General features: G+C 48.8%; 2 protein-coding genes across 8 annotated transcripts in view; one reads left to right on the top strand and one right to left on the bottom strand.

Annotated features, from left to right (window-relative positions):
* Positions 1 to 12,258, bottom strand: part of EVC (EvC ciliary complex subunit 1) — an 87,947-nt gene extending 75,689 nt beyond the window's left edge. For 5 of the 6 annotated variants that reach the window (XM_057546412.1, XM_057546410.1, XM_057546411.1 and 2 more), the window contains exons 1-2: positions 11,847 to 12,256; positions 5,294 to 5,419 (exon numbers count right to left, since the gene is read on the bottom strand). In XM_057546412.1, the coding sequence (XP_057402395.1) occupies positions 5,294 to 5,419; positions 11,847 to 12,026 (306 nt within the window). In that variant the 5' untranslated portion in view covers positions 12,027 to 12,256. Of the gene's footprint in view, positions 1 to 5,293; positions 5,420 to 11,846 lie in introns of all 6 variants that reach the window. The other variant, XM_057546415.1, reaches the window with a different exon arrangement.
* Positions 12,259 to 14,894: 2,636 nt separating this feature from the next.
* The window catches only part of EVC2 (EvC ciliary complex subunit 2), a 143,901-nt gene continuing 131,318 nt past the window's right edge, over positions 14,895 to 27,477 (top strand). For both annotated transcript variants that reach the window (XM_057546799.1, XM_057546800.1), the window contains exons 1-3: positions 14,895 to 15,181; positions 21,986 to 22,040; positions 25,173 to 25,339. In XM_057546799.1, the coding sequence (XP_057402782.1) occupies positions 14,981 to 15,181; positions 21,986 to 22,040; positions 25,173 to 25,339 (423 nt within the window). In that variant the 5' untranslated portion in view covers positions 14,895 to 14,980. The remainder of the gene's footprint in view (positions 15,182 to 21,985; positions 22,041 to 25,172; positions 25,340 to 27,477) is intronic.

The following is a 27,477-nucleotide window of genomic DNA, read 5'->3' as shown; positions in this document are numbered from 1 at the left end:
GACACAGAAAGGCCCCACATCCTTTCCATATCGCTCTCCTGTCAGGGTCGCCCCTGCACTTTGCACGGTCGGTGCTGAATAAATGCTTGGCCACAACCAGCGGGTGAATGAAGTTGAGCGGGCAGCGGTTCAGGAGCCCGGCGCTCCAGGCCGGGAGGAATCTCTACTCAGCAATTCTGACCTGGCTGGCAGGTGAAAACTGCATCCACATCGATTCCAACGCTTTGCAACTAAATCTTAAAAAAAGGAACTCCGTAACAAATGACTGATTTCTGATTGCTGAGTTCTCCTTGGAATTACATATCCTATCACGAGGAAAGCAGAAGAATTTATCGCTTCGTCACGCTGTGTGACGTTGAAACAGCACCGGACAGAGCCCGTGACGTGGCCTGTATACATCTCCAGAGAGGGTGTCGCCGTGTGCCCTTCTGAGCAGGGCAGGGGGGAAGCTCTGGGGCAAGCGCCCCAGTTCTTGTCATGTCTATCTCTGTCTTCGGACTCGCAAAAACAGACTTAGATGACAAGAATGGGGAAGGACCACCAACATGTGGTCCTTAAACTTAAGGACCATTCATATGTCCATCTATCCATCCTTAAACTTCCAAGGACCCTGCCATTTCCCAGACGGGGAAGATGACACAGAGAGGTTGAGCTGTGCGCCCAAGGTGACACAGCTATTAAATGTCAGAATCAGGATTTGAATCAGATTCCCTGACTCCAGAGTCCCTCCTCTTCAGCTGACACCATCCATCTCCTTCGACATGACACAAATGAGAACGAGAGGAAGAGCCATGCTTCACCACGCCCAGGGACACAACTTGGATCCTGAGATACTTGTCACTCCCATATCTGCCACATCCAATCGACCACAAATCCCACCAACTTAACCTCCTAGACATCTCTCAAATCCACAGCCCTGGCCCAAGCCACCATTATATTTACCCCAAGGGGCAGCAATAGCCTCTTACCTGGCTCCCCATCCAAGTATTGAGGGCCTACTATGTGCTGGCACTTGATGCGTGTTTGCTCATTTCCTTGTCACACAACAGTCAGCTTGGGGAGGCTGGTGCTATCATGATCAGGCCCATTTTACGGAAAGGCAAAGGAAGGCTCAGAGGTGGACACTTTCCAATCCATTCTCCCCCCGTGGCCATCAAAAACCATACAATTGGGCTTCCCTGGTGGCGCAGTGGTTGAGAATCTGCCTGCTAATGCAGGGGACACGGGTTCGAGCCCTGGTCTGGGAAGATCCCACATGCCACGGAGCAGCTGGGCCCGTGAGCCACAATTGCTGAGCCTGCGCGTCTGGAGCCTGTGCCCCGCGACGGGAGGGGCCGCGATAGAGAAAGGCCCGCGCACCGCGATGAAGAGCGGTCCCCGCACCGCGATGAAGAGTGGCCCCCGCTTGCCGCAACTGGAGAAAGCCCTCGCACGAACCTAAGACCCAACACAGCCAAAAATAAAATAAATAAATAAATAAGAAAATCCTTTAAAAAAAAAAAAAAAAAAAACCATACAATTCCCATCACTTCCTGGCTTAAAACCCTTCCTGGCTTTCCTTGGATCCGAGGGAGCAGAGCAAGGCCTGTCCCCAGCTCCCAGCAGCCAGTCCCACTCTCTTAGCTGGGGGACTGGTACAACAGCAAAGCGTGGCCGTAAGACTAAAAAGGCTGACTTCAGAACGGGTGACATAATCTGTGGGGCCCCGGGCAAAATGAAAACAGCGGCGGGGCGGGTGGGTCTTACTCAAAATGATTAAGAATTTCAAGACAGCAGAGTCCAGAAACTGGCGGGGGGCGGGGGGAGAAGGGGGCATGGTGACTGGGCACGGGGTCCATGTGACCATAGCGCACGTCCACCTATGAAGCCGGCCCTGGCTGATGGTCCAGCGGAAACACACTTTTTCAAGGAACGATGCAAAACCAGAAAGAGCACTGTGCATTTTTAAACTTCTTCCAAACAGAGGTGAAAAGAAAGGACGGAATGAAAGGGGTAGAAAATGAGAGGAAGGCTTGGTCTCTGCCTTCCAGGAGTGCACCTTCTAAAGAGGAGACACCAAACAAACATTGCACTTCAGGGGAAAAAACATAATATAAGAAGCAAAGAATATAAACGCAGGGGTCCACCTGAGATGGACAGAAGCAGAACCTGGGAACCGGGAGCCTGGGCTGTTTTTAGTTTTTCACAGCTCTTCTTATTAAGTTCTTATTAAGTTCAGAAGTCCTCCAAAGTCTGATCATCTCCCCAACCATAGCAACACAATTATTCAGAAAATTGGCTGTAGTGCAAATTTACAATGTAAAACTTCTTCAGCTGAAGCAGTGCGATTATTCAGAAAATTAGCTAAAACATAATTGTAGGAAAAGAAAAGCCATTTCACTCTCTGAGAAAAGGTGCTCTTTTCGGCAAATGCACAAATACCTCCAGAGGGGAGGTATGCACCCTCCCTCCGCCAAAGCCAAAGGACAGGAGGAGGCTGGGGAGTAGCATGCCTAAGAGCCTTCTGGAATTTTGTTTGTTTGTGGCTAACATGAGCTATTTATCAAAACAGAGTTCATGCAAGGAGTGGCGTGGACCCCAAATGCCTTGGTTTTCTGGGCATTGGAGGATGTCAGGGTTACAGCTCAACTTGCCCTGTCAAAATCAGCCCTGCCCTCATTCCTTGACAAGCTCAGCCTGCAGAAGGCAGGGGCATTTTGTCAAGCCGGTCACTGGAACGGGCAGATCTTTAACTTAACTCTTGGCAATTATTAGCTTGATAATGGGCATCGGCGAGGCACAGCTAATGGTTAACAGGTAAAACATTACTAGGTGGAAGAAATGGGTTAGACTTCTGGGGAGGTGGAGATCTGGCTCCCCGGCAAAGATGAACTCATTCTGTGGTAGGAGGGTTCACAGAGTTGATTCATGGGTGACCCTGTGGGGGCGCCACCACTACTGTCAACGCAAAGCTAAGAACCCTGAGGCTCAGAGACGTTATGTCTCTTGCCCAACATCACACAGCACACAGGTGGCAGAGTTGGGCCTGGGTTCCAGGATTCTGGATCCCAAAGCCAACGTTGTTTGTATCATATCTGAGGCTGCCCTCTGTGTGAGAAGGGTTTTTTTTTTTTTTTTCAAATAGGTTTATTGAGATATAATTCATGCAACTGAACCATGTAAATTGAATACGCTTTGGTATATTCACAGATATGTGCAACCATTACCACAGTCAGTTTTAGAACATCTTTATCATCTCAGTAGGAAACCTGTACCCTTTAGCTATTACCCCTACCCCTCCCATTCCCCACACCCACCCTAAGTGACCACCAATCTACTTTTGGCCTCTGTAAGTTTACCTGTTCTGGACATTTCAGATGAATGGAATCCTATAACATGTGGTCTTTTGTGACTGGTTTCTTTCAGTTAGCATACTATTTTCAAGTTTCACTCATGTTGTTTTTACAGCTGAACAGTATTCCATTGTATGGAAGGACCACATTCTGTTCATTCATTCGTCAGCTGATGGACATTTGGGTTTCCACGTTCTGGCTATTGTGATTAGGGTTGTCAGGAACATTTGTGCACATGTTTTTGCATGGACATATGTTTTCATTGCTGTGAGCAAGGTTTTAATCCTATGGGGTGAGGGGAACAGAGGCATAGAGATAGATGAGGGAGAGAGAGAAACTAAGACAGGGAGACATCACAAAGCCACACTGTCACACTCTCACACACAGGCCCACAGAGATGCACATGGAGAGAGACACACAAAAACAGACATGGACACGCAGCGAGATGCACTGATACACACATAGACAGACACACATGGAAAGACAAGCACCTGGAAACAGAGAGGCTGGGAGTGTGATCTCGAGACACACAGCACAGACGAGGAAGGGTGGACTCATCTCCGGGAACAGTCAGGCGCTCTCTCTTCCTCTCCAGCTCCCCATGTCTCAGCCCTGGGAGGGCAGCTGATCGCTCCACGGGGTCTGGCCCAGCGTGGGGAAGGGAAGCCCTGTCTCCAGAACCCTTGGGAAGTACAGACACGGGGGTGACTCGAACACTGAATTTTCAGCTTAACTAGAAGCTTTTCCTATTCATTTCCAACTTTTTGGTGAAATTTGTTTTAGAATACCCAACGCACCTTCCTTGCTTGGTAAACAGAAGCTGCAGAATGTGACTGAGTGTCAGAGGCTGCGGGGAAGCAGCCCTCCCAGGTAGGAGCTGAATACCCCCAGGCCCAAATCTCAGCTACGTGACTGAGGACAGTGACCTGACTCCATGAGCCTCAGTTTCCCCATCTGGAAAATGGGCAAATAAACAAGGTCTACATCATGGGGTGCTGAGAGGATTGCATGAGAGAATTCACACGAGTGTTTACATCACTCAAAAATGACATGTGAAAATGTCTGGAATTCAGTAGATGCTAAATAAGAAACTTAGTTCCAATCTTTCCCCTTTTCCCAGCACTTCTCTCTCTCTCTCACTCTCTCCCTACCTACCTACCTACTTACCTACCTACCTAGATGTCTATATTCACCTTTGGGCAATTGAGGCTGGAGTCAATTGGGCAAATGACTGGAGTCTGGTCCTTTCTAGGGACCAGGAAGTGACTAGAAAGAACACATCTTTGGAAGAAACGCCCTCTCCATGCACGGAGCTTATGCAGGAAGTGATGCCCTATGGGCCGATTCAGGCTGGATGGAGTGGGGAGGGGAGCAGCAAGGAAGGTACAGGGAGCATCTATCTTTTAACATCTCCATCAGAGGCCCAGAACTCCCACTCCTAGATATTTACTTCAAAGAAATAAAACAAAATGAAAACAAACAAACTTACACACCAACATTCACAGAAGCCTTGTTCAGAATAGCCAAGCACTGGAAACAACCCCCACTGTGACACATCCTCACAGCGGGCTGAGCAATTAAAAGGGACAAATGACAAGTGCAACGACGACCTGGATCAACAGGCACAGGAAAGCACGTGATTGCATTCATGTAAAATTCTAGAACAGCAAAACCAATCATGGCGATGGAAATCACAGCAGTGGCTGCCTATGAAAGGGGCACTAGAGAACTTTCCGGAGTAAAGGAACGTTCCCGATTGGGGTCTTGGTTACAGGGGTGTATACACCTGTCACTCATTAAACTGTAAGTTAAAATCTGTGCATTTTTTCTATGTAAATTATACCTCAAAAAGAAGCCTATTGGGACATGAGATCTGTTGGGGCTTCTCTGGATGAAATCCAGTTAGGGCACGGGACACCCAGCGTGAGTCTCTTCCAATGCACCCCAAACACCCAGCTTACGTTCAGAGCCTCCTCATCCTTTGAAGTCGGTGCTTCTCTCTTCCTCCTCCTGGATGGGGAGCCGGTTTCTGACGGGGTCTGAACGTTAGACTCCAAATTCTTGAGCAGACTCTGAGCGTCATCTTTCTAGAATCCAAAGGTGGGGTGGGGAGAACACATTGAAATTGGTCAGCCTAGTGCCCCTGTGACATTAGCCATCAACTCCCCACCCCCAGCCATCACGGCTGCTCATCTCTGCTCCAGGCCTGGCCCTGTGTGTGCAGTGCTTCCCTCCACCTAGAGTCAGGTCCACATCCTTCAAGACTATCCAGGTGTCACCCTCCTGACAAGCCCCCAAAGCCCCGTCTCAGCGTGTCCTCAGGACCTGGAGGCAATACTTGGATCAAAGCTCATTCCAGGGCTTCCTTGGTGGTGCAGTGGTTAAGAATCCACCTGCCAATGCAGGGGACATGGGTTCGAGCCCTGGGCCAGGAAGATCCCACATGCCGCAGAGCAACTAAGCCCATGTGCCACAACTACTATAGCCTGCACTCAAGAGCCCGCGAGCCACAACTACTGAGCCCGCAAGCCACAACTACTGAGCCCACAGGCCACAACTACTGAAGCCTGTGCACTGCAACGAAGAGTAGTCCCTGCTCGCTGCAACTAGAGAAAGCCTGCGTGCAGCAACGAAGACCCAACGCAGCCAAAAACAAATCAGTTAATTAATTAATTAATTAATTTTGAAAAAGCTCATTCCATTGTTTTTCTGAGTTGGTCCCCACTTCCCCAGCTCCTGTAGCCTGTGAGCTCCTTGGCGTGGGGGTAACAGCTTAACATGGAGAATGACACATAAATATTAAAATTCCTGTTACTTCCTATACTGTGATTGGATAATTTTTAAGAAAATATCTTAGGTAACCTAAAACTATAGAATGGTTTCTGTTGTGAGCTACAGTTGATGCTCATTATTTGTGGATTCTGTATCTGCAAATTTGCCTACTTGGTAAATTTATTTGTAATCCCCCAAACCGACACTTGGGGTGCTTTTGCGGTCCTTCCTGGACACGAGCAGAAATGTGAACAATGTGAATTGCCCGACGTGCAGTTTCCAAATGAGATTGAACAAGGCCACGCCCTACTTTCTTGTCTCAGCTCATACTGCAAACAACTGTCCTCTCCATGTTCTATTTAGTACCATTCTTTTTTGGCACTTTTGTTGGCGATTTTGTTGAAAATGACCCCTAAGTGCTGTCTAGTGTGTCTAAGGACAAGAAGGTTGTGATGCGCCCTATGGAGAAAATGTATGTATTAGATAAGCTTCGTTCAGGCACGCGTTATAGTGCTGTTGGCTGTGAGCTCAAGGTTAATGAATCAACCACGTTAAATGAGGCACCTTTAAACAGAAACACACATAAACACACGTATTGATTGGTTAATGAAAATACTGTGACCAGGATCTTGCAGAAACAAAACCCTGCATCTCCCCTGGGACCAATGCTTCAGTATTTGCTAGTCCCGCGTTTGCGCTGATTTTATAGAACATAATTATCTACTGTGTTGAAAATCCTATTATGCCAGAGACACTTATCAAGCCCCTCTTTGACCACTGGCTGCTCATGGATATAATCTTGAACTGAGGATATATCACCAGTTTGTCACTGAGTTAGTCACCAACTATTACAGAGCATCTACTCAGTGTCAAGCCTTAATCTAGTCACTGGGAATAGAGTAATGAACAAAACAAACAAAGCCGCTGCCTTCATGGAGTTTACATTCTAGTGACAGAAGAGAGACATAAGCAAACAAAGAAATAAACATATAGTGTGTCGGAGGTGTAAGTGCTATAGGGAAAATCAGTGGAGGATGGGGGAATGGAGAGTGATGGGAGGGGAAGGCCTCTTGGACAAGGTGGCATTTGAAAAGAAACCTGACGGAAGTGAGAGAGCAAGCCATTCAGGTATCACAGGGACAAGCATTTCAGGGTGAGGCACAGCAAGTGCAAAGGCCCTGAGGCACAAGCACGCTCAGCATGTCCAGGGAATCCCATGTGGCTGGAGCAGTTGGGGGTGGGGTAGGCAAGGTTAGATGATGAAGCCAGAGATTTGGGGGTTGTTTGTTTAGCAGCCATAGCTGACCAGCACAAGGCTTCTGCAGGGAAGGACCTGGTCCAATCACTGTAAAGACTCCAGGAGAAAAACCTCAGTCACCCAAGAAGGAGTATCAGATTTTTTGCTCCCCAATTAAAAATGGCCAGGAGATCAAGGGTCACCAGCCATTCAGAACAGATTCTAATATGAAAGACAAACCCCAAAACAAACAAAAGGAAAAAGCAGGCAGGAAATAGACACTGCATGGGGAAAAGAAAACTAAAAACAAACAATTATAATATCCTCAGAGAGATAAGAGAAGATTTTACAGTCACAAAATAAGAATAGGCTAGTAAAAACATAGACTATTCTGAGGACAAAAAAAACTCTTGAAAATTAAGAATATGAAAAACTCAGTACAAGTATAAAGTTGAGAAAAGTCTCCCAAAAAACAGCATAAAAAGACAAAGAGATCGAAAATAGGAGAGAAGGAAGATAATTAGAGGCCCAATTTAACCAAAAACTGATAGGAGTTCCTGAAAGAAGCAACAGAACATAGAGAAAGAAAAGAGTCATTAAAGAAATCAAGAAAATGAATTTCTCGATTGAAAGGGCCTTCTGAATGCACAGCACAATAAGAAGCATTAGATTTCCCCCAAGACCCATCCTGGTGCATTTCACATACTGGGAGTAAAGAAAAGATCCTTTAAGATTCTATTGAGGAACAGAAGAAAAAAAAGAGATACCATGCAAAATATCAAGGATCAGAATACAACCTGATTTCTCAACACCAACAACGGAAATTGAAAGACAAATGGAGAAAATGCCTTCAAAATTCTGGGGGAAAATTATTTCCAACCTGGAATTCTATAACTTAACTACTCTAACCAAATTAAGTATAAAGACAGAAGAAAGATATTTTCAGACATAGAAATTCTCAAAAGAACTTCCACCTATCCTTTTCTCAGAAAGCTACTGGAGGACGTGCTCTACCCAAATGAGGAAATTAGCCAATAAAGACAGTGTAGGAGATCCTGAAAGAGGGTCCAACCCAGGAGAGAGGTGAAGTAGTTCCAGCATGATGGCCCCAAGAGGTCCCAATGGTGACAGCAAAAGCCTACAGCAACTGTTTCTTGAACTTTAAGAACAGAGAGACCATGAGAGGGCTTGTTAAACACAGCTTGCTGGACCCACCTCCAGAGATTCTCATCGGTGAGTCTGGGGTGGGGCCCAAGAACTGGCATTTCTAACAAGCTCCCAGGTGACGCTGATGAGATTGCTCTGGTTCACTATGAGAATAGCAACGGTCTAGAGGCAACCGGCTCATACTGGAGAGTTCAGAAGCTCTCTGGGAGAGAAGTTTTCCCAGAAGATAAAACAGATCAAATACCTAATGTATTCAAATGCCTTGAAAGAAAATGTAGACAATGGGGGAAAGTTTACTGTTAAACAGATGATAAGTACACAGAATCTAAGCAAATGAAAAAAATGGGTAATTATTAATGTCAGGGAAAACAAAATATTGTGCAAAAAAGGAAAGTAATCATAAGTACAGCGGATCCTTGGCTGACAGTGAATTATGTTTATGGAATTGTAATAACGAAAACACCAAATACTGATTTCACCATAATTACCCCATAACCACACAGGGAGGTGGTGATGGTGGATAAGGAGGGTGTAAATATGAAGGAAGGGAGAAAAGAGAGCTAAATCACTCCGCACTTCCGCAGTGGGAAGTCAAGCAGCCATGTCAGCAGGTTATTTAGAAGTAAATGACCAAAATAGCCAGCTGAACAAGAGTCGAACGAGATGGCTTCTGAAAAGTGGGAAATGGTTGCAAACGAACATTTTAAATTATGTGCATGTGTAACTTTGATGCAAAAAAAAAAAGTTTTAATGATGAAATAAATAAAACTAATAAACAAAAATAAAACAGAAACCACAAAGGGAAAGTGGTGCAAGACAGAATTATGAGCTGGGTGACCTGGACCAGAGGAGGAGAACAGAGTGCCCGGGACCCAAGAGGGAGGAAGTGTCTGATCCAGCCTGAGGTTGGGAACACTTCCCTACATGGTTTTCTTCCTGGGTCCTGAAGGATGGGTGGGACAAGAGGCAAAGAACAGATGTGCAGAAGTGCAGTGACATCTGGGGATCAAGGGGATTCTGGGTGGCTGGATGCATGGGCGCCCATGCCCCAGGGAAGGTCAGTCGCCTTATATACCATGCGAGGAAACTGGACGTGATCTCGTGTAGGCAACCAGGAGCCACTGGAGGTTTTTAACCAGGACAGTCATATTGCTTCTATTTTAGAAATAGAAACTAGAGGCAGGAGACGGAGGAAAGGAGGACACTTAGAAAGGAGTGCTACAAAGGTCACATCCAAACCATCAGAAAACCCAATCAGCCTTACCCTTGAGCCAGAGCCCCCTCCATAGCTACAAATCTGGTCTAAGCCACCACCACCCTCAACTGGACTAGTGCAGCTGTGACCGACCAGCTGTGCAAACCCGGACAGCTTGGTGAGTCTCTGTCAGCCTCAGCTTACTCAGCTGCGAAATGGGCTACTCTATCGTCTGAATGTTTGTGTCCCTTTCCCTCTCAGTTAATGTGTTGAAATTCTAACCCCCAAGGTGATGGTATTTGGAGGTGGGGCCTTTGGGAGGTGATTAGGTCATGAGGGTGGAGCCCCCCATGAATGGGATTAGTGCCCTGATAAAAGAGGTTCCAGCAGCTCCCCTGTCCCTTGTGCCATATGAGGACACAGCAAGAAGTCAGTCATCTGCAACTTGGAAGAGGACCTTAGCCAGAACCCAACCATGCTGGTGCCCTGATCTTGGACTCTCGGCCTCCAGAACTGTGAGAAATAAGTTTGTGTTGTTTATCAGCTACCCAGTTGATGGTATTTTTGTTATAGCAGCCCAGACTAAGACAGATACTAACTACCACCTTACCAGGTAGTGGATGACTAAACACTCTGACTTAGGGGTTCAGACAGACTGCAGTTGAAGTCCAGCCACTGTTCATTCATCATGTGACCCTGGACAGAGAACAACCTTGCAGAGCCTAGATGTCTTCACCTGGAAAGTGAGGCTGACAGTCCCCCCACTCAAAGGCTTGGAGTGAGAATATAGAAGCAAATGCCTGCAAACTCCTGGCAAGAGGCCTGACACTCAGGAAAGGCTCTGACGTCTTACTTCCCTCTTCACACAAGGAGCCAGTGTCTCTTAATCACCAGCGGGATGTGACAACCTCAAACTTACCTACAAGCATCTTGCACTATGTTAATTTCAACTTTTATCACCCCTTTGCAGCACGACACGCCCCTGAATTCACCTGCCATGTGAGATGCTTACATCTGCTGGATGCATCCCCTTCTCATGTGGGCCAGGAATGGGGGAACAAAACCACACCACCTTATCTCAGATCCCACCAGACTTCATCCCTCAAAGAGGTCAAAGCTGCAGGGACCTAAAACAGTGATCATACCACCACTGATGGAATGCCTGCTGTATGCCCGATACCTCCACACAACATCCGATTCCATAACAACAACTGCCATATGAAGCATCCATTAATCCCTTTCAGGCAGCCACCTGTGACCAATCCCATCCACCTCCTATACAGTGGCTTTGGGGTTAGACACACATGCCTGTCATTTGGCAAGTTATTTTAACCTCTCTGTGCCTCAGTTTCCTCATCTGCAAAATGGGGACATTAATGGAACAAGCTCACAAGCTGTTTTGGAGAGTCAATGAGATCATTTTCAGGTAGAAAGTGTAGCTCAGCACCCAGCATACAGCCAGAATTCAATAAATGCTAGCATTTTCATTTCCCCATCACAGAACTCATGATGGGGCTGTGTTATAATCAAGTGTTTACTTGTAATCTGTCCATCCAGAGGCTGTGAACCTCCAGGGGCAGGAGCAGGGTTTATCCTGTACACTGATGAAGTGTCTAAGCCCCTAGGCCATGCCTGGCAGTAGAAGGTGCTCAGCAAACTTTTGCTGTGTGGTCGAATGTTGAATGCATGCTGATGTAGCAGCTGGGACTCAAGAGGAGCTAACTGGGTAATGCACACAGCAAGGAAGCAGAATGGACATTCAGGGGCGGGGAAATCCCCTGCCCTCCTGTCCACCATGCTGAGCTCCGCCCATAAGTCCAAACGCTTGGTGCTACAGATGAGGAGACTGAGGCCTGGAGGCCTTCATCAGCTAAGGTCACACAGCGTTGTCAGGTGGAGCAGACACTTCGGGGCAACTCCAAGCCAGAGCCCTTCTGTCACTTGGCCGGCTCCCTCTGAAGTCACTGTCTCCAGCCGCCCCCCGGAGCAGAAGGGGAATCCCCCAGGGCAAGACCTTTTGCGAGCGATGCCCAAGATAACGCTCAAATGGACTCGGAGAAGGGGGCTGGAAACCCGGACCACAGGGCCGAGGAAGACCGCGACCCCGCGCCCCACACCCCGGTTGCCCGCTCGGCCGACCCACCTGGTGCGGCGGACGCGGGCGGGCGGCGCGGCAGCCGAGCCAGAGGCCGAGGCCGAGGCCGAGGCCGAGTGCGGTGCCCAGCAGCACGGCGGGGACCAGCAGCGCGGGCGCCGGCCGCACCGCGTCCCGGCCCAGCTGCAGCCGCGCGTCGCTCCCGCAGGTCGCCGCGCCACGGGCCATCGGGGGTGCTCAGGCGGCCGGCCCGCCGCATCCCACCCGCCGCCGCGCGCTGCCCGCGCCCGCCGCTCGGAGATCCATCCCCGCCAGGTCCTCAGTGGACCTGGTCCCCGGCGGGCCAGGGGCGCAGCGCACTCCGCCGACTCCTCCGGCCTGTGCTGCCTCTTTCCTCCAGCTCCCCTCCGGCTTCCCGGTGCTGCCCAGCCGGAGGGAGGAGCCTGGACCCTCCGCCCAAAACTTTGAACCACCCCCGCCTCCAGCCCAGCCTTTGCACTGAGCATGCCCGGCCAGAGGCGTGCTTCTCAGCCAGGAGGACCTTTTGGGAGGAGTCTTGTTTTGCACGGGCCTCTTGACTTCCAGAGGGGGAGGGGACCACAGCCAGGGAGGAGGGTGGTGCTGGGTTGTTTATTGAGTGCTTAGGATTTGTTAAGCATTTAGCCTGATGATCCGAGTAACTTTCTTAACAACCTGCGGAGATGGGCACTATTACGCGCCCTTCCTCCTGATGAGGATCAGGGCCAGCACTAAGTGATACATTGCAAGTCTGACTCAGCCTTTCTCCTGACCTCTACCAATTGGCCCCCTTTGGACCACACAGGCCGGCCTTGCCTCTGAACTTGTTTGCCTGCAGACTCCTGTTTTAATGCTATTTTCTTCCAGGATGGTCGATGCTTTCCTCTAAGACTACGTGTAGGGAGATTGTTACACTCAGCCCCTGCTAGCCAGGAGATGCCGCGTGGTCATTCATTCGCTCAGCATTTCCAGAGACCCTGCTGTCTGAACCAGCGCCAGGGCAACCACCAACCAGACAAGGTCCGCCAGGGAGGATTTCACAGCTGTGTGGGGAGATAGGCAGAAGAATTCAGCAACTGTTCTTTCTTTAAGCAACATTTACTGACGCTAGCTCTCTTTCTGGGTGCTGGGGTACACACACACACACGTGCAGGCGTGCACGAATGCACTCACACCCCTACCCTTTGGAGCTTAATTCCCTGTGAGGGCCAGAGCAGGGGTACCATGGGGATCTCTGGGGATCCAGAGAGGGGTTTTGTGTCCTTAACCTGGACATCCTGCTCAAGTTTCTGGTTTTTTCCATCATTTCCTCTTCACTCCTTCCAAGTTGGCAAGATGGGAACTATTATCTAGATTTACTTTTTTTGTTTTTTTTTTTTAAATTTATTTATTTATTATTTATTTTTGGCTGCATTGGGTCTTTGTTGCTGCACGCGGCTTTCTCCAGTTGCGGTGAGCAGGGGCTACTCTTCGTTGCGGTGCGCGGTTTTCTTATTCAGTGGCTTCTCTTGTTGTGGAGCATGGGCTCTAGGCGCACGAGCTTCAGTAGTTGTGGCACACAGGCTCAGTAGTTGTGGCTCGTGGGCTCTAGAGCGCAGGCTCAGTAGTTATGGCACATGGGCTTAGCTGCTCCGCGGCATGTGGGATCTTCCTGGACCAGGGCTCAAACCAGTGTCCGCTGCACTGGCAGGCGGATTCTTAACCACTCCGCCACCAGGGAAGCCCTAGATTTACTTTTTATAGATGAAGAAACTGACAGCCAGACAGGAGGAGTGGCTCATTCAAGGTCTTGCAATAGGAAACTGGGCACATATACTCACACCCGTGTCTGTCTGGTTTCAGGACTCACACTCTCTGCCATGCGGTGCTTCTTAAATATTTCCTTAGGAGCATCTCCAAGGCTCCTGGGAACATGTATGAGGGCAATAACCAGAAGTTCTTGCTTTATGCTGGCTATTTCTTTGGATACTCAGGCTTCTATTTCTTAAAATGTAGTGTTCTTTGCATCTTACTTTATTATAAAATTGTTTGCATATCGAAATCATCCTTTACATTTCTCACTAATAGAATTAATGCTCCAGCAATATGCTAGCATTTAGTCTTTGGCCTTGTCTCACTCCTGGCACATGCTGGGTACCCCCAAGGACAGTGTACCCTGTGCGGAAAGCTTGGCTAATAAACTCAGATTCCCAAACCCCATTGTCTTGTCCCTGTCAAGTCAGGAAAGGACGGTCCTCAGAGGGGCAGGGTAAGAAGGAGCACAGGTGCCAGGCTTCCTGGCCTGAGGCTGCAGACAGCACGACAGGCTGCCCTGCAGGAAGGCTGCAGGAGGGTGAAGAGGTGTAGGCTGTCGCTGCGGGCCCAGGGCAGTAACAGCCCTGCTGCCATGGAGAGTTCTGGGAGTTTGCTCAGCTGCTGCCTCCTGGCTCCAGACACCAACTCCCCTATTTTTGGTTCCCCAGAGAGGTCCCCCAGTGGCTGTCCTGACTACCTGCCCACCCCTCCCTCCTGGGGGAATGTGAGGGTGGCTTCTTGGACATGTCCAAGGGCTCATCCACAGCAAGGGTTCACACAGTGGGAACCTCACTGGGTTGAACAGAACCCAACAGGACATGAACAGCGGCCTTCCTCTCTCTGAGCTGCCTTTTCCCTCCCAGCCCGTCTCCTTGCTCTCCTGTATCCCCATGACCCTGCCTCTCCAAAAGTTTCACAGTTCTCTAATAGGGGGCTGGTGGGCCTGGGCACACTCCGGATTCAGCGCGGTGTGTGTGTGTCAGGGAAGCCTTGCTGGAGGAGGTGAGTCTGAGCTGAGACTTAGAGAACGGAGGAGGCATTAATGGAGGGGCACTTGGAGCCCCTGAAATCTTTGGAAGCAGGGGTCACCCAATCTGATTTTGGTAGACCCCCCCGGCTGGGGCGCGATCAAACTCAAGTGTGGCCGCCCAGCGCCCGCCGCGCCACCCTGGCTCCCTCCCTCCCACGCCTGTCTCGGTCCTCAGCCTCCTCCAGTCCCGCCAAGCCCCAGATGCCTGTGTCAGTTCCAGAAAACTTTCCGCGGAGGCTCTCACTGAGCATGCTCGGCGGCGGGGCGGGCCTGGGGTCCGGAAGCTGCTCCAACTCGGCCTTCCCTCGCCGCGTCTGGGGTCTCGCGTCCCTGGCTGGCGATGGGCTCGGCGGGCGCCCGGGGGCGCGCCAAGTGGGTGCTGGCCGGGGGCCTCCTGGCTGCCGCCCTGGCGCTGCCCGCGGGGCCCGGGGACCGAGGCCGGCTCCCCGCGGACCCGGGTCCCCTCTGGCGCCCCCTCGGCGCCCAGCCTTCCCCGGATCCCCGCTCGGCTCCCGGGGTGGGGCCAGAGCAGACCGCGGAGGTAAGGAGGGCCCGCCCCCAGTCTCGGGTCTGAGTTGGGAAGTTTGGCTTCACCTTATACCCGCGGCGGGGAGGCCCCTTCGGGTTAGGGAAATTACCCTAAAGGGAGGGCGGGATCTGAGTAGGATGCAACGCGTGCTCCTTTCCGCTTGTGGCCAGAAAACTCCCTGAAAAGGTGGAGACAGCGGTGTGGCTGGTGGCTGTGGGTTTGGACCTTGCCAGAGGCCGGGTCGATCCCCCTAAGCAGCCTAAGAGCTCTGTGACCTAGGCCAGGTAGCTTCACTTCTCGTGCCTCGGTCTCCTGATCTGTAACTATTGCAGGGTCCACCCCAGAGGGTCGATGTGAGAGTTTAGATGAGTTCAGGAATGTAGGTAGAGCATCTTACACAGGTGAGTGCTTCGGGAGAGTGTAGCAGTTGATAAAAGGCACTATTGCTGGGGTTTTCTGTGACCGCAAATTTAGGCACTTTCTACTTCACCCTGCCCCTTCCTGTGTGGTCCCTAACTTGGGAGGGCACAGAGCTCTGGCTGTCACCCTAGATTTCCCCTCTCCCTCCGCCAAATCTGGTCACCAGTCCCCCTGCCTTTTCCTCCTAATCAGTTCTGATGTCTGCTCCCCACTCCCTCGCCCACCCGGCCGCATCCACTAGGTTCAGTCCCCACCCCTCAGCCTCTGGACTTTGATGGTTGTTTCCTCTGGGTCACCCTCACGCCCTAATTTCCCATCCATTCCTCCCCCCACCTCTAGGTGACCTGTCCATGGTATACACCTGACCACTCTGCCCTGCCCCCTGCTCGCCACTTATATCCCCTTTCCACCCTGACCCCTGTTGCAAATCCAGGCTTCTGTTCCCAGGAATGTCTGTCCAGTGGTCTGGCCCATTGCTGCCCTGTGGTCCTCCCAGCCCTCCCCCAGGGCCCGGCTCCTCTTGTCCTGTTGAGTTTTCTACCTGTAGACCCCAGGGTGCCTGCTACACTTGCTACAGATTTTTAGGTCTCTTAAATGAGATTCCCTTCACTGTCTATGATTAGTTCTTAGGTTTTCACTAGAGAAGACAAAGTAATGCTGTGTCAATTTACTGAGCTTTTATAAAGCTCATGATGAACATTTTCACAAGGTCCTTTCACTTGCTCCTGTCTGGTGTGGTGGGAAGTATCTGGCCCATTTTGCTGATGAGAAAACCAAGGCCCAGGGAGCCAAACCCCCAGGCCTGTCCTGTGCTCTCACAATGGCCCCCACATTCAGAGCTCACTCACCTGTCCTCACCTGATCTTTCCTTTGGGAAGCCAATATGCCAGAACATTTACATGGATGCTTGTTGCTAGGCTCTACAAAAGAGTGCTTTGAAAACTGGGACCCAAATGCTCACATTAACTTATTATGTCTCCCCTCCTGCAAAGGGCGGGCTAATAGCCAGTTTACAACTGTTTCCCAGTTGTTCTAAAACTGCTGTGTCCAGTACATTGGCTCCGGCCACGCTGTGGCTGTTTGAATTTAAAGGTTTCAGGTGCCCGATGGCCCCATGTGCTAGTGGCTCCCATAATGGACAGCCCAGACCATAGAGCATTTCCATCATCCCAGAAAGTGCTATTGGAAGTTCGTCAGAAGGAGAGAAACAGTGAAGGCCTGAGTGGACAAGAGGCTTCTGAGTGTTTATGGAAGGCCCTTTAGGTGCCAGACTGTTCTGGGTGCTTGAGATACAAGGGAACAAGACAGTCTCTGCTCTTAGACCTGCATTCTTGGGGCAGGAGAAAGACACTAAATGGTGTTAATCTATAGTGTGGCAGTTGGTGGTCAGGCTGTAGAGAGAAATACAGTGGGCAAATTGGGCTGGCAGAGATGGCCTTGAACGCCGTCTAGACAGGGTGGTCAGGGAAGGCACTTTTAGGAGATGACAGTTGAGCAGAGCCTTGGATGGAATGAGGGAGGGGCATGGGTGCTTCTGGAGAAAAACTTTCCAGAGTGAGATCATAGTGAGGACAAAGGCCAGAGGTGAGAAGTGCTTAGTGTGACCCAGGACCAGTAAGGAGGCTGGTGTGGCCTGAGTAGGGGTGGGGGGAGAAGAGAGGAGTGGGAGGAGGTGAAGCTAGAGGATGAGAAGGGGCCAGATCAGGAAAGGCCCTGTGGCCCATGGCTAAGACTGGCTGTTATTTTGAGTTAGATGGAAGCCATGGGTGAGTTTTGAGCAGAAAAGTGGCTTGCTCTGACTCGTCTTTTTAAAGCATCCGCATGACAGGTGTGGGAGTAGAGGATAGAGGGCAGAGGTGGAAAGAAAAACCAAGAGAGGAGGCAGGTGGGAGACCAGGCAGATGACGGAGGTGAAATGGACCAGGGAGGTTAGTGGAGGGCTGCTGAGAAGTTGTGGATTGGGGATATATTTTGAAAGTAGAGTCAGGGGATTTGCTGGGATTGGATGTGGGTTGAGAGAGAGGAAGAGAGGAGTCAAGGATGAAACCAAGGACTTGGGCCTGAGCAGATGAGAGACTAGAGATACCATTAGCTACTATGCAGAAACCTCAGAGGCAATCAGGAATTCTGATTTGGTCTTGTTGAGTTTGACATACCTATGAGGCATCCAGGTAGAGATGTACAGGAGAGTGGTGGATGGGTGAGTCTTGATCTGGGGGAGGAATCTGAGCTGAAGATCTATATCAAGGAGTGGTCAGTGTACACAGGCCTTTAACCCCACAGGGCCTGGCTGAGTTCCCCTTGGGAGTAAGTATGGTTTGAGAAGAGTGAGGCCTTAGGGCAAAGGCCTGGAGCAACACCAGGGCCAGACATCCAGCAAAGGAGATGAGACCAAGACTGTGACCCACAGGTCAAGGGAGGAAAGTATTTCAGGGAGAGAGGGCTCCCCAAAGATGTTCACATCCTGATCCCTGGAACCTGTGAGTGTATTACATCACATGGCAAAGGGAGATTAACATTGCAGATGGTGTTCAGGTTGCTAATCAGCTGACCTTATAAAAGGGAGGTTATCTTGGAACATCCTGGTGGTCCCAGGGTAATCCCAAGGGTCCTGAAAAATGGAAGAGGGAGGCAGGAGAGAGTCAGAAGATATGACATTGGAAGGTCAGAGGGATGCACTGGGAGACCTCAACCCACTGCTGCTGGCTTTGAAGATGGAGGAAGGGGCCGTGGGCTAAGGAGTGTGGGCTGCCTCTAGAGGCTGGAAGAGGCTTACCCAGAGCCTCCAGAAAAGAATGCAGCCCGGCAGACACTTTGATTTTAGCTCAGTGAGACCCATGTCAGACTCCTAACCTCCAGAACCATACAGTAATAAACATGTGTTTGTTTTAAGCCACTCAGTTTGTGATGATTTGTTACAGCAGCCATAGGATGCTAATACACTCACATACCAGATGCTGCTGGTGAGTTGTGTGCAATGAGGATGGAGAACTGGCTGTGAACTGAGGCCTTGTAGAGGTCCTGGTGACCTTGTCAGGAGCTGTGTCATCTTGGAGAGGGGGATCACCAGGGAGGGGAAGGCTGGATATTGAAGCCACCTTCGACTGGCAGTTGGTGTGGTGTGTGTGAGAGCAGGCGTTCACGGTGGCCAAGGAGCCCCCAGAGCGTCACCCCTAGGCTAGTGATACCCAGGATCCGGCGAGACCTCAGGGAGCCATAGCCAAGGGTCCCTGGCACTTGAGGGCTTCCTGAGTCATTTGCTACCTGGGATCCTGCCCCTTGCCCTCAAGTGGAAGCGTCTGTTGGGAAGGGGACCTCTGTCCCTCGGTGAGGTCAGGGACCTGGCACAGAGCCTGCCGTGTGGCAAAGGCTGGGTGAAAGAATGGATGGAGAGTTCCAGGGGCAGGGGTCGTATAGGCAGACGTGTGTGGGAGTTGGGTGCCCCGTGGCACCACTGTTTGCCCCAGAGACCTCACGAATGAATTCTAGTCTTTTCTGGTTAACAGACTTTAGTTTTCAGAACAGTTTTTGATTTTAGAAAAATTGTACACATGGTAAAGAAAATTCATATATATTCTCCCCAATACACAGTTTCCCTTACTATTAGTGTCTTACATTAGTAAGATACATTTATTACAGTTAATGGTCTAACCTTGATATGCTATTGTAGAAGTCCATAGTTTATTCGGATTTCCTTAGCTTTTGTACCCAATGTCCTTTTCTGTCCCAGGACCCCATCCAGGACACCACTTTACATGTAGCTGTCACTTTCCTTGTCTTGAGGACCTCAGCAGTTTAGAGGAGGCCTGGGCAGGTATTTTGCAGGGTGCCCTCTGTTGGGATTCATCTTGGTGCATCTAGTAACATGATTTATCGCTGTTGGTGTTTTTTTTTTTTTCATTTGTTTGTTTTCAGATTTCACTATAGTTTATAACAGTGGAAAAACACCCACATGGTCCTGAGGGCATATTCAATTTATGAGCATCAAAGGAAGACAGATTTAGATACATTAAACTGTTGTTTCTATGTTTATAATGATATGCAGCCACATAAAAAATAATGTACAGAACACCTTGTCCTACAAAACAGCTTTGGGGAATTTTCTCTGACTAGAAATTATCCCAGTTTGGGAACATTAGATTAGACATGAACATAAATTCAAGATATTATTAATTTATTTGAAAGAGTTGCACATTTAAGAAGGCTGTTTCTACCAGTGGAAACAAAGATGGAAAACTGTCAAATAATTGTGAGTTGCTTGGAATTCTTCCTGGCTTCCAGGAATTAAATTGGGAACAGACATCTGCCCACACAGTAAAAATGATCATATTAGTAAATGTTTCTTTAAATGAAACACACAATGGCAAAAATGATTCTTTAGTGGATTCCCAGTCAAAGGGAAAGAAATATTAAATAAGTTGGAAACTATGCCATGGTCTTCAATTTCAGAAGTAGAGACTAGCAATTAAGAGGAAGTTTTCTGGGATGTTTCGCTGTCGGTGTTGACCTTGAACTCCCGGCTGGACTAGCGCTGGCCAGGTTGCTCCACTGTGAAATTACCCCCTCCCCCTGCACTGTACTTGTTAGAAGGAGGTCACTATGCACAGGCTGGATGTGTGCTCTTAGGAGATGTTTTTTTCCTGCCAGATGGCAGCACAGACTTATTCCATCCACATCAGTGTCTGGCACACGGCATTCTTCTTCTGAGGAAGTGGCATCTCTTTCCACCTTGTGGAAGGCACGTTATGGATTAGTGGTTGTCCTGGCCACACACACCTGTCCGAGGGGGTCTCGGGGACAACGTTCCCATTGTAGGTGGGGGGCCTGGAAGACCCTGAAGGAACAGGAGTAGTTCCCATCACTCAGTCTCTGTTCTCGTTATTGCTGTTGTTGCAATGACACATGGGCGCATGCTCCTTTTACAAGAAATGAAACAATATAGGTGGCGTGGAAACAAGGGATCCCCCCCCTCTACTGTGCACAGACTTGGTCCCCAAGTCCCAAAGTCTAAGACTTCAGCATACTCCTTTCGAGGCTTTTAAAAATAATGTGTGGTTATGATATTGTATATTGTTAAACGTGTAATTATATATTAAATGTATAAATAATTAGTATTAAATATATTGTTAAATATTTACATATATATATAGATATACTTTCAAGTTATTAAATATGCAAGTAAATATGTAAATATATACTAAACTAACTGTAATTTATATAAAAATAAAGATAAATATAAATACATAAATATAATTATTAAATATATAATAATGTCTTAAACATATAAAAATGCCATTTTTATTAAATGAAACCATATTATTCATAATTTTATGACCTAGGGATCTTACGTGATATATATTAGAGTTCCTTCTAGGTAATCACAGATCTGCTTTATTTATTTCTGTGTTTATATTTGTAATTGCGGCAAAAGACACATAAAATTTACCCTCTTAACTGTTCAGCGATGTTAAATACATTCACACTGTTGTGCTTCCATCTCCAGAACTCTTTTCATCTCGTGAAACTGAAACTCTGTCCCCATTAATCAACAACCCCCCCCATTCTTTTGTCCCCCAGCCCCTGGCAACCACCATTCTACTTTCTGTCTCTATGAATTTGACATACCTCCTATAAGTAGAATTGTATGCATGGACCACTTTTACTTATCCATCCATCAGTGGACACTGGGTTGCTTCCACCTTTTGGCTATTGTGAATAATGCTGCTGTGAACAGCACTGGGCTTGGCCCATTTCAAGGGCTGTAGCCAGGGCACTACAATAACAGTAATTATTATTATCATTATTTTATAGTGGTGGGGTCTGGGCCTTTCCAAGGCTCAGTATTTTACAAAGGTAGAGTGGAGGGGTTGGCTGGGCCCCATTTAGACAAGTTTTCATCACTGAACAAGGTGAAGCAAGCTGGGAGGAGGCTTTGAGGTCCACACATTTCAGAGGAGGAATGAGGCTCAGAGAGGCTGAGAGACTTGGCCAAGGACACACAGCGAGTAAATGGTCCAGTTCGAATACAGTTCTCCGGACTCCCAGGCTAGAGTTTTATGTGCCACTCTGAAAACTTGCAGCATCTTGGGAATTCAGAGACTTGAGGCTCTCCCAGCATCACAGGGTTCATGAAAAGCAGAGATGGGATTTGCACCCAGGTCTGTCCAACTATATGAAATTTCCCCTACACTCTGCTGTCTCCCTAGACAGCTCCCAGAAATGCAGTTACATCATCCTGTACTCAAAAGCTGGTGGGATGATCAACTTAGAAAGATTTATATCAGACTTCTGGATAAAAGTGCAGCTCCTCTCCACGTGAGCCATTTACAAAAATGGCTTTCAACCACTCCTAGTATGTTCTTCGTTAATGTCTTTGTGCCTTTTGACTCTTTTTAGGACTTGCCCCATGGGATTTGGCCCAGTGTGGAAAGCTCTCACTTTCCGACTGCAGGTAAGTTTTTCTTTTGGTTGATTTTTTATTGATTTGACCACGAGAGAGAACCAGACTCTAAAGCCATAGCCCTCCTACTTCTGCCTCCCTTGCCCCCTGCTCACCAGCGTGCCTTACAGAGCAAGGCAATGTGTCACCTTCTACAGCAGCGGGTTGGAGCTTGGGTGCACAGCCCAGAATTCAGGGTGAGGTGGTCTGTCTTCATTCCCCCCGAAGGCATCTGATAAAGAAAATGCAGAATATTTGTGTTAGCCAAGTGTATGAGTTTCTTTTCGCTGCTGTAACAAGTTATTACACATTTAGTGGTGAAAACAGCACAAAGGTATTCTCATATGGTTCTGGAGGGCAGAAGTCCAAAATCAGTCTAACTGGTCTGAGTCATGGTGTCGGCAGGGCCTCACTCCCTCTGAGGCCCTAGGAAAAAGGCCTTTCCTTCTCCAGGATCTGGAGCTGTATCCCTTGCATTCTGCAGGTCATGGCCCCTTCCTCCAGCCTCCAGGCCAGCAGAATAGCATCTTGCCTCAGTGGGCACATGGCCTTCTCTTCTGCCTCTCAGATCTCTCTCTACCTCCCTCTTTAAGGACACCTGGGATTACATTTATGGGCCCCTGGGTAATCCAGGTTACTTCCCCATCTCAAGGCCCATAATTTAATCACATCTGCAGTGTCCCTGTTGCCATATAAGGTAATATATTCACAGGTTCCTGGGATTAGGACCTGGGTATCTTTGGGGACTGTCATTCAGCCTACCACACTGGGTGACAGAAATTCAACTGAAACTAACTTAAGCAAAGAGGAATTTGTTGGTCCTTATAACTGGACCTCGCAGGCCCTAGGCACTTCTGGATGCGAGAATGGTGTTCTCAGGGCTCTGCCTTTCTCTCTCTCTGTTTTTTTTTTTTTTTTTTTTTTTGGGGGGTATAGTTGCTTTACAATGTTGTGTTAGTTTCTGCTGTACAATGAAGTGAATCAGCTGTATGTATGCATATATCCCCTCCCTCTTGGACCTCCCTCCCACCTGCCACCCCGCCATCCCATCCATCTAGGTCACCACAGAGCACCGAGCTGAGCTCCCTGTGCATACAGCAGGTTCCCGCTAGCTATCTGTTTCACACATGGTAGTGTATATATGTCAGGGCTCTGCCTTTCTCTTTCCATCGCGGCCCCTGCTTTCCTCTGGTGAGTGTGATTTTCAGGAACATTCTTTCCACATGGTGGGAAAGACAGCCACTGGCAGCCCCAGACTTTCAGGAGTCTGACTGCTGCCACTTGCAGAAAGGAAGAGACTTCCCAGTAGCTCGGCAAAAGTTCAGGAAAGACCAGTGGGTGCAGCCTGGGGCCCATACCAGTCCCTGACCCTGTCACTGGGGCTTGGGGGGAGAGTGTTCTGGGTTCTGTGCCTAATTCTGGCCTCCTGCGGACCAGGATGGGCTGGGATCCAGGTTTTTCTGTATAGACTAAGAATCTTACTGAACTAGTGTGTGTATGTGTGGGCGGGGCTACCGTGAAGGGAGGGGTCCTGGGCAGGCAGAAGAGTTTTTTTGTCCAGAATCTGCTAGGCACAGATTATGAATACACCTCTTTGTTTTATACCAGGGATAAACATATTTCATTTCCTGGGGGAGTCAGAAGTACTTTTTGTATCTTTTATTACTCTCTGCAGTCTTTACATTTTACAAAATCCAGTGTTTTCATTTGAGTAAAATAGGTTGAGGTGATATCACAGTAATCACAGAGACCTTTTAGCCACTGATTAAGCAGACTTGTCGGTCAAAGGGAGCGCAGTGCACTAAGGACTGTGGTTGTAGTGAGAGCATGGGGTGGAGGACTAAGGCCACTGGGAGGGCTTCAGGGAGGGCTTCCTGGAGGAGGTGCTGCTCAACTGAGTCCTGAGGAGTGGCAGTTAGCAGGACAAGGGGATGGAGGGAGAGGCTTCCAGGCCTGTGGCAGCCCAGAGGCGAGGGAGTGGGGGTGCATCCAAACACCTGCACAGATAGTACAGGTGACCCACGTGACAGTGGCACTAGTGGGGAGGCCGCTGGGCAATGATGCAGTGGGTGGTGATGGTCACTTCGGAGCTTGACTTCCTTCTATACTGTCTGTGGACAATAGCAGTGGCTGCCTCATTCAGGTCTTCATCAGAGCCTGCGGCTGGGCCTTCTGAGGGCCTGGAGGAGCAAGGGGCACCTGCAGGATACCTGCACCAGAGATAAAGCCCAGAGTGGCCTTAGGATTTTACATCCTGCAAGTCTCCCGGGAAAGCATTTGTTCCTTAGCCCGAGGGGCTGGGCTGCGGTCCAGAGGTGGGTGTCCTGTCCCACTTGTGTGATTGACTCAAACAATCCCGACAGAGCAGCCAGCCTGGGAAAGCTCCTGCCTGTTCCCATGTGAGGGCTGCCAATTCCCCGATGCTCACCTTTGTCCCCATTCCAACATCATGAACTGAATCAACCACAGGTACTCTTCTAGAAAAAAAGATGTTGATTTTATCTAGGGTTCCAGTTCCACGTCCTTTTTTTTTTTAATTTTAATTTTTCCTACATATATTTAGAAATTCTATTAAAAAAGGGTTCAAAAGCACTTCTAAAGACCTTGCTATCAATACTCTGTGTAAGAAAGACTGAATAACAGGATTCATTCTCAGTCAATATAAGTGTATATTTGGATAGAAGATAAATGTTGAAAAGGCACAACTCCACAATTCAGGTCACTTCAAAATATAAATTTATACAGTGGTCAGATGAGTTTCCCAAGGACACAGCTGGTGAGTGACAGAGCCAGGATTTGAACACAGGACTGTCTGATGCCAGGTGTGTAAGAATCACCTATGGCTCCTCCCTCGCCTAGTGGTTCTGACTCAGTAGGTCTGGGGCGGGGCCCAGGAATGTACATTTCAGCCTACAGCCCAGGTAAGGAGCACAGACTTTGAGAAACACTGTCCTTAAGCTCTGTGTCTCCCAATGAGAATGTCTCATCTTGGCAAAGAGATGGTAAGTCATTCATTCATTCACTCACTTATTCACTTACTCAGCAAAGATTTCCCAAGTGCCTTCACGTACCATGTGGTTTGCCTCTGGAGTTAAACCGCTGCCTTTCTGTATTATGTAATGCATGTGCATTGTTATTTTGCAGTAGAAGCACCATTTGGAATGAAATTCAATAAGAAAACTGAAGTCTTTAACCCACCCCCAACTTCTGCAGCCTCTAGTGGGCCGTGGATTCATTCCGTATTTGCTTTTATACCCTCGTGGCCCAAGAAGACCTTGTTTAAAAGAGAGTCTGCTGTAACACACCACTTGGTAAGTAACATGTTCAGTTCTTTAAAAGACATATCAGAAGTTGTAAAGAAGCCAATTTTGGACTGTATGTGTAGAAAATGTCACAGGCTTTTGTTCCTCCAAAAAACCTATTCTTCCTCTTTCACTGAATATAGTTATCATTGGGAAGCAAATCCCTTTTTCTTTCCAGAGAGCTGCTTCTTCTGTACAATATACAGTATTTAGATGAACAGGATGTGTGAATCTGAGCATTGGGCCCCCGTGTCTGCTGGTTCTAAAGCAGGGCAAGGGGTCCTGTTTTAACCAGACTGATTCACTTGCCCCTGTTATAAAAATGCTGCTACTGATAATAGGGCTAGGTGTTTAATGAATATTTTCTATTTGCCAGGCATGAGGCTTAGCACTGTCTATGCATAACCTCACTGGAGCCTCATTATGAGTTTCTTAAACAGGTACTGTTTTTATTCCCATTTTACAGAGAGGAAATGAGGATTGGAGAGATTAAGAGGCTTGTTCAGGGTCCCACAGGCCGAAGTGGCAGAGCCAGGATTTGGAGCCCCGGCTCTTAACCACTGCCCCTGCCCCCGCTGTTCTTCAGATTCTGTGTAATGTGTCGGCTTCACATAGCGCTGACTTTCACCTAAGCTTTCATGACTTAAGATGCCTTGAGGACCACTGCGTTCAGCCAACAGGCTACCATGGCCACAAGCCCCTTCTTGGCCCCCGGCTACATGTTTGTATTAGTTTCCTAGACTGTGTAACAAAGTTCCACCAACTTGGTGGCTTAAAACAATGACATTTATTCTCTCCCTGTTCTGGAGGTGGGAAGTCAAGGTGTCAGCAGAGCCGTGCTGTCACTGGGGGCTTGTAGGAGAAGATCCATCCTTGTCTCTTCCAGCTTCTGATCGCTTTCCTTGGTTTGTGGCTGCCTCACTCCAATCTCTATATTAGGATTCCCTGGAGAAACAAAACAGGTAGAACACATGTGAGGGAGAGAGGTGGGGGGGATTTATTTTAAGGAATTGCTCATGTGATTGTGGGGACTGGCAAGTCCACACTCTGCAGGGCAGGCTGGAGACCCAGGGAAGAGCTGATGCTCAGGTTGGAAAGGTGTCTGCCACAGAATTCCCTTTTCCTTAGGGAAAACCTCAGTCTTTTCCATTAAGGCCTCACCTGATTGGGCGAGGCCCACGCACCTCATGGAGGGTCATCGGCTTTATTCAAAGTCCATTGACCTAAACATTACTCTCATCTAAAATACCTTCACAGTGACATCTGGACATGTTTGACTAAATATCTGGGTACCATGGCCCAGCCAGTTGACATGTAACATTTACTGTCACTCTGTCTCCACCTTCTTGTGGCCTCTTCTCTGTGGGTGTGTACTCTCCTTTTCTGTCACTGATAAGGACACTTGTCATGGGATTTAGGGCCTAGCTAAATCCAATCCACCTAAATCCAGAATGAGCTCATCTTGAGAGCCGTGGCTTAATTACATCTTCAAAGACCCCTTTTCCAGATAGGGTGACACTCCCAGGTTCTGGGCTTTAGGACGTGGAGCCAAATTCAGCCCACCGTGTTGGTCATCGTCTTTCCAGTCCTCTCCAGTGACAGGTGACTCAACCCCCCTTTCGGCAGCACCTCCATCCTCCATCCCCACTCCTGTGTGTCTTTGCCCAACAAGCTATGTTTATTCGGTTGTCATTCGCAAGATGCTGTGTGGGGATCAGAAGAGTAGAAAGCCAGGTGTCTGCCCTCAAGGACGCACTGGGGGCCTGGCGCGGCAGAGCATGAGGGTGGGGTCGTGGACAGAGACTCGACCAGGATCAGAGGCCTGGGCAGCTTATGCTGCTGCATGTGGTCAGCGTGTTCTCAGGAACATCACTTCCCCTTTCTGTGTCTTTGTTCGCTTCTGTACAATGAGAGGGTCACCCTCTGGAGAGAGGTGTGCGGTGTGGGAGGATCATAGGATACGGAGCACACAGCCTGGGGTGGAGTCCAAGCTTCCTGCCTATGCAGCCTTGGGCAAGTGCGTTAACCCTCATGAGGCTTAGTTTCCTCATCTGTAAAATGGGAGTAATAGAATTCATATGCGTACAGTGATGGGCATATGCCTGGCACTTGGGAAAGAATAGCCATTGTTATGATCGTTGGTATCA

The sequence above is a fragment of the Balaenoptera acutorostrata genome, chromosome 5 (genome assembly GCF_949987535.1).
Source record: "Balaenoptera acutorostrata chromosome 5, mBalAcu1.1, whole genome shotgun sequence".
NCBI lineage: Eukaryota > Metazoa > Chordata > Mammalia > Artiodactyla > Balaenopteridae > Balaenoptera > Balaenoptera acutorostrata.
Note: the sequence above shows the minus strand (reverse complement) of the source record. Positions and strands in the feature narration are given on the sequence as shown.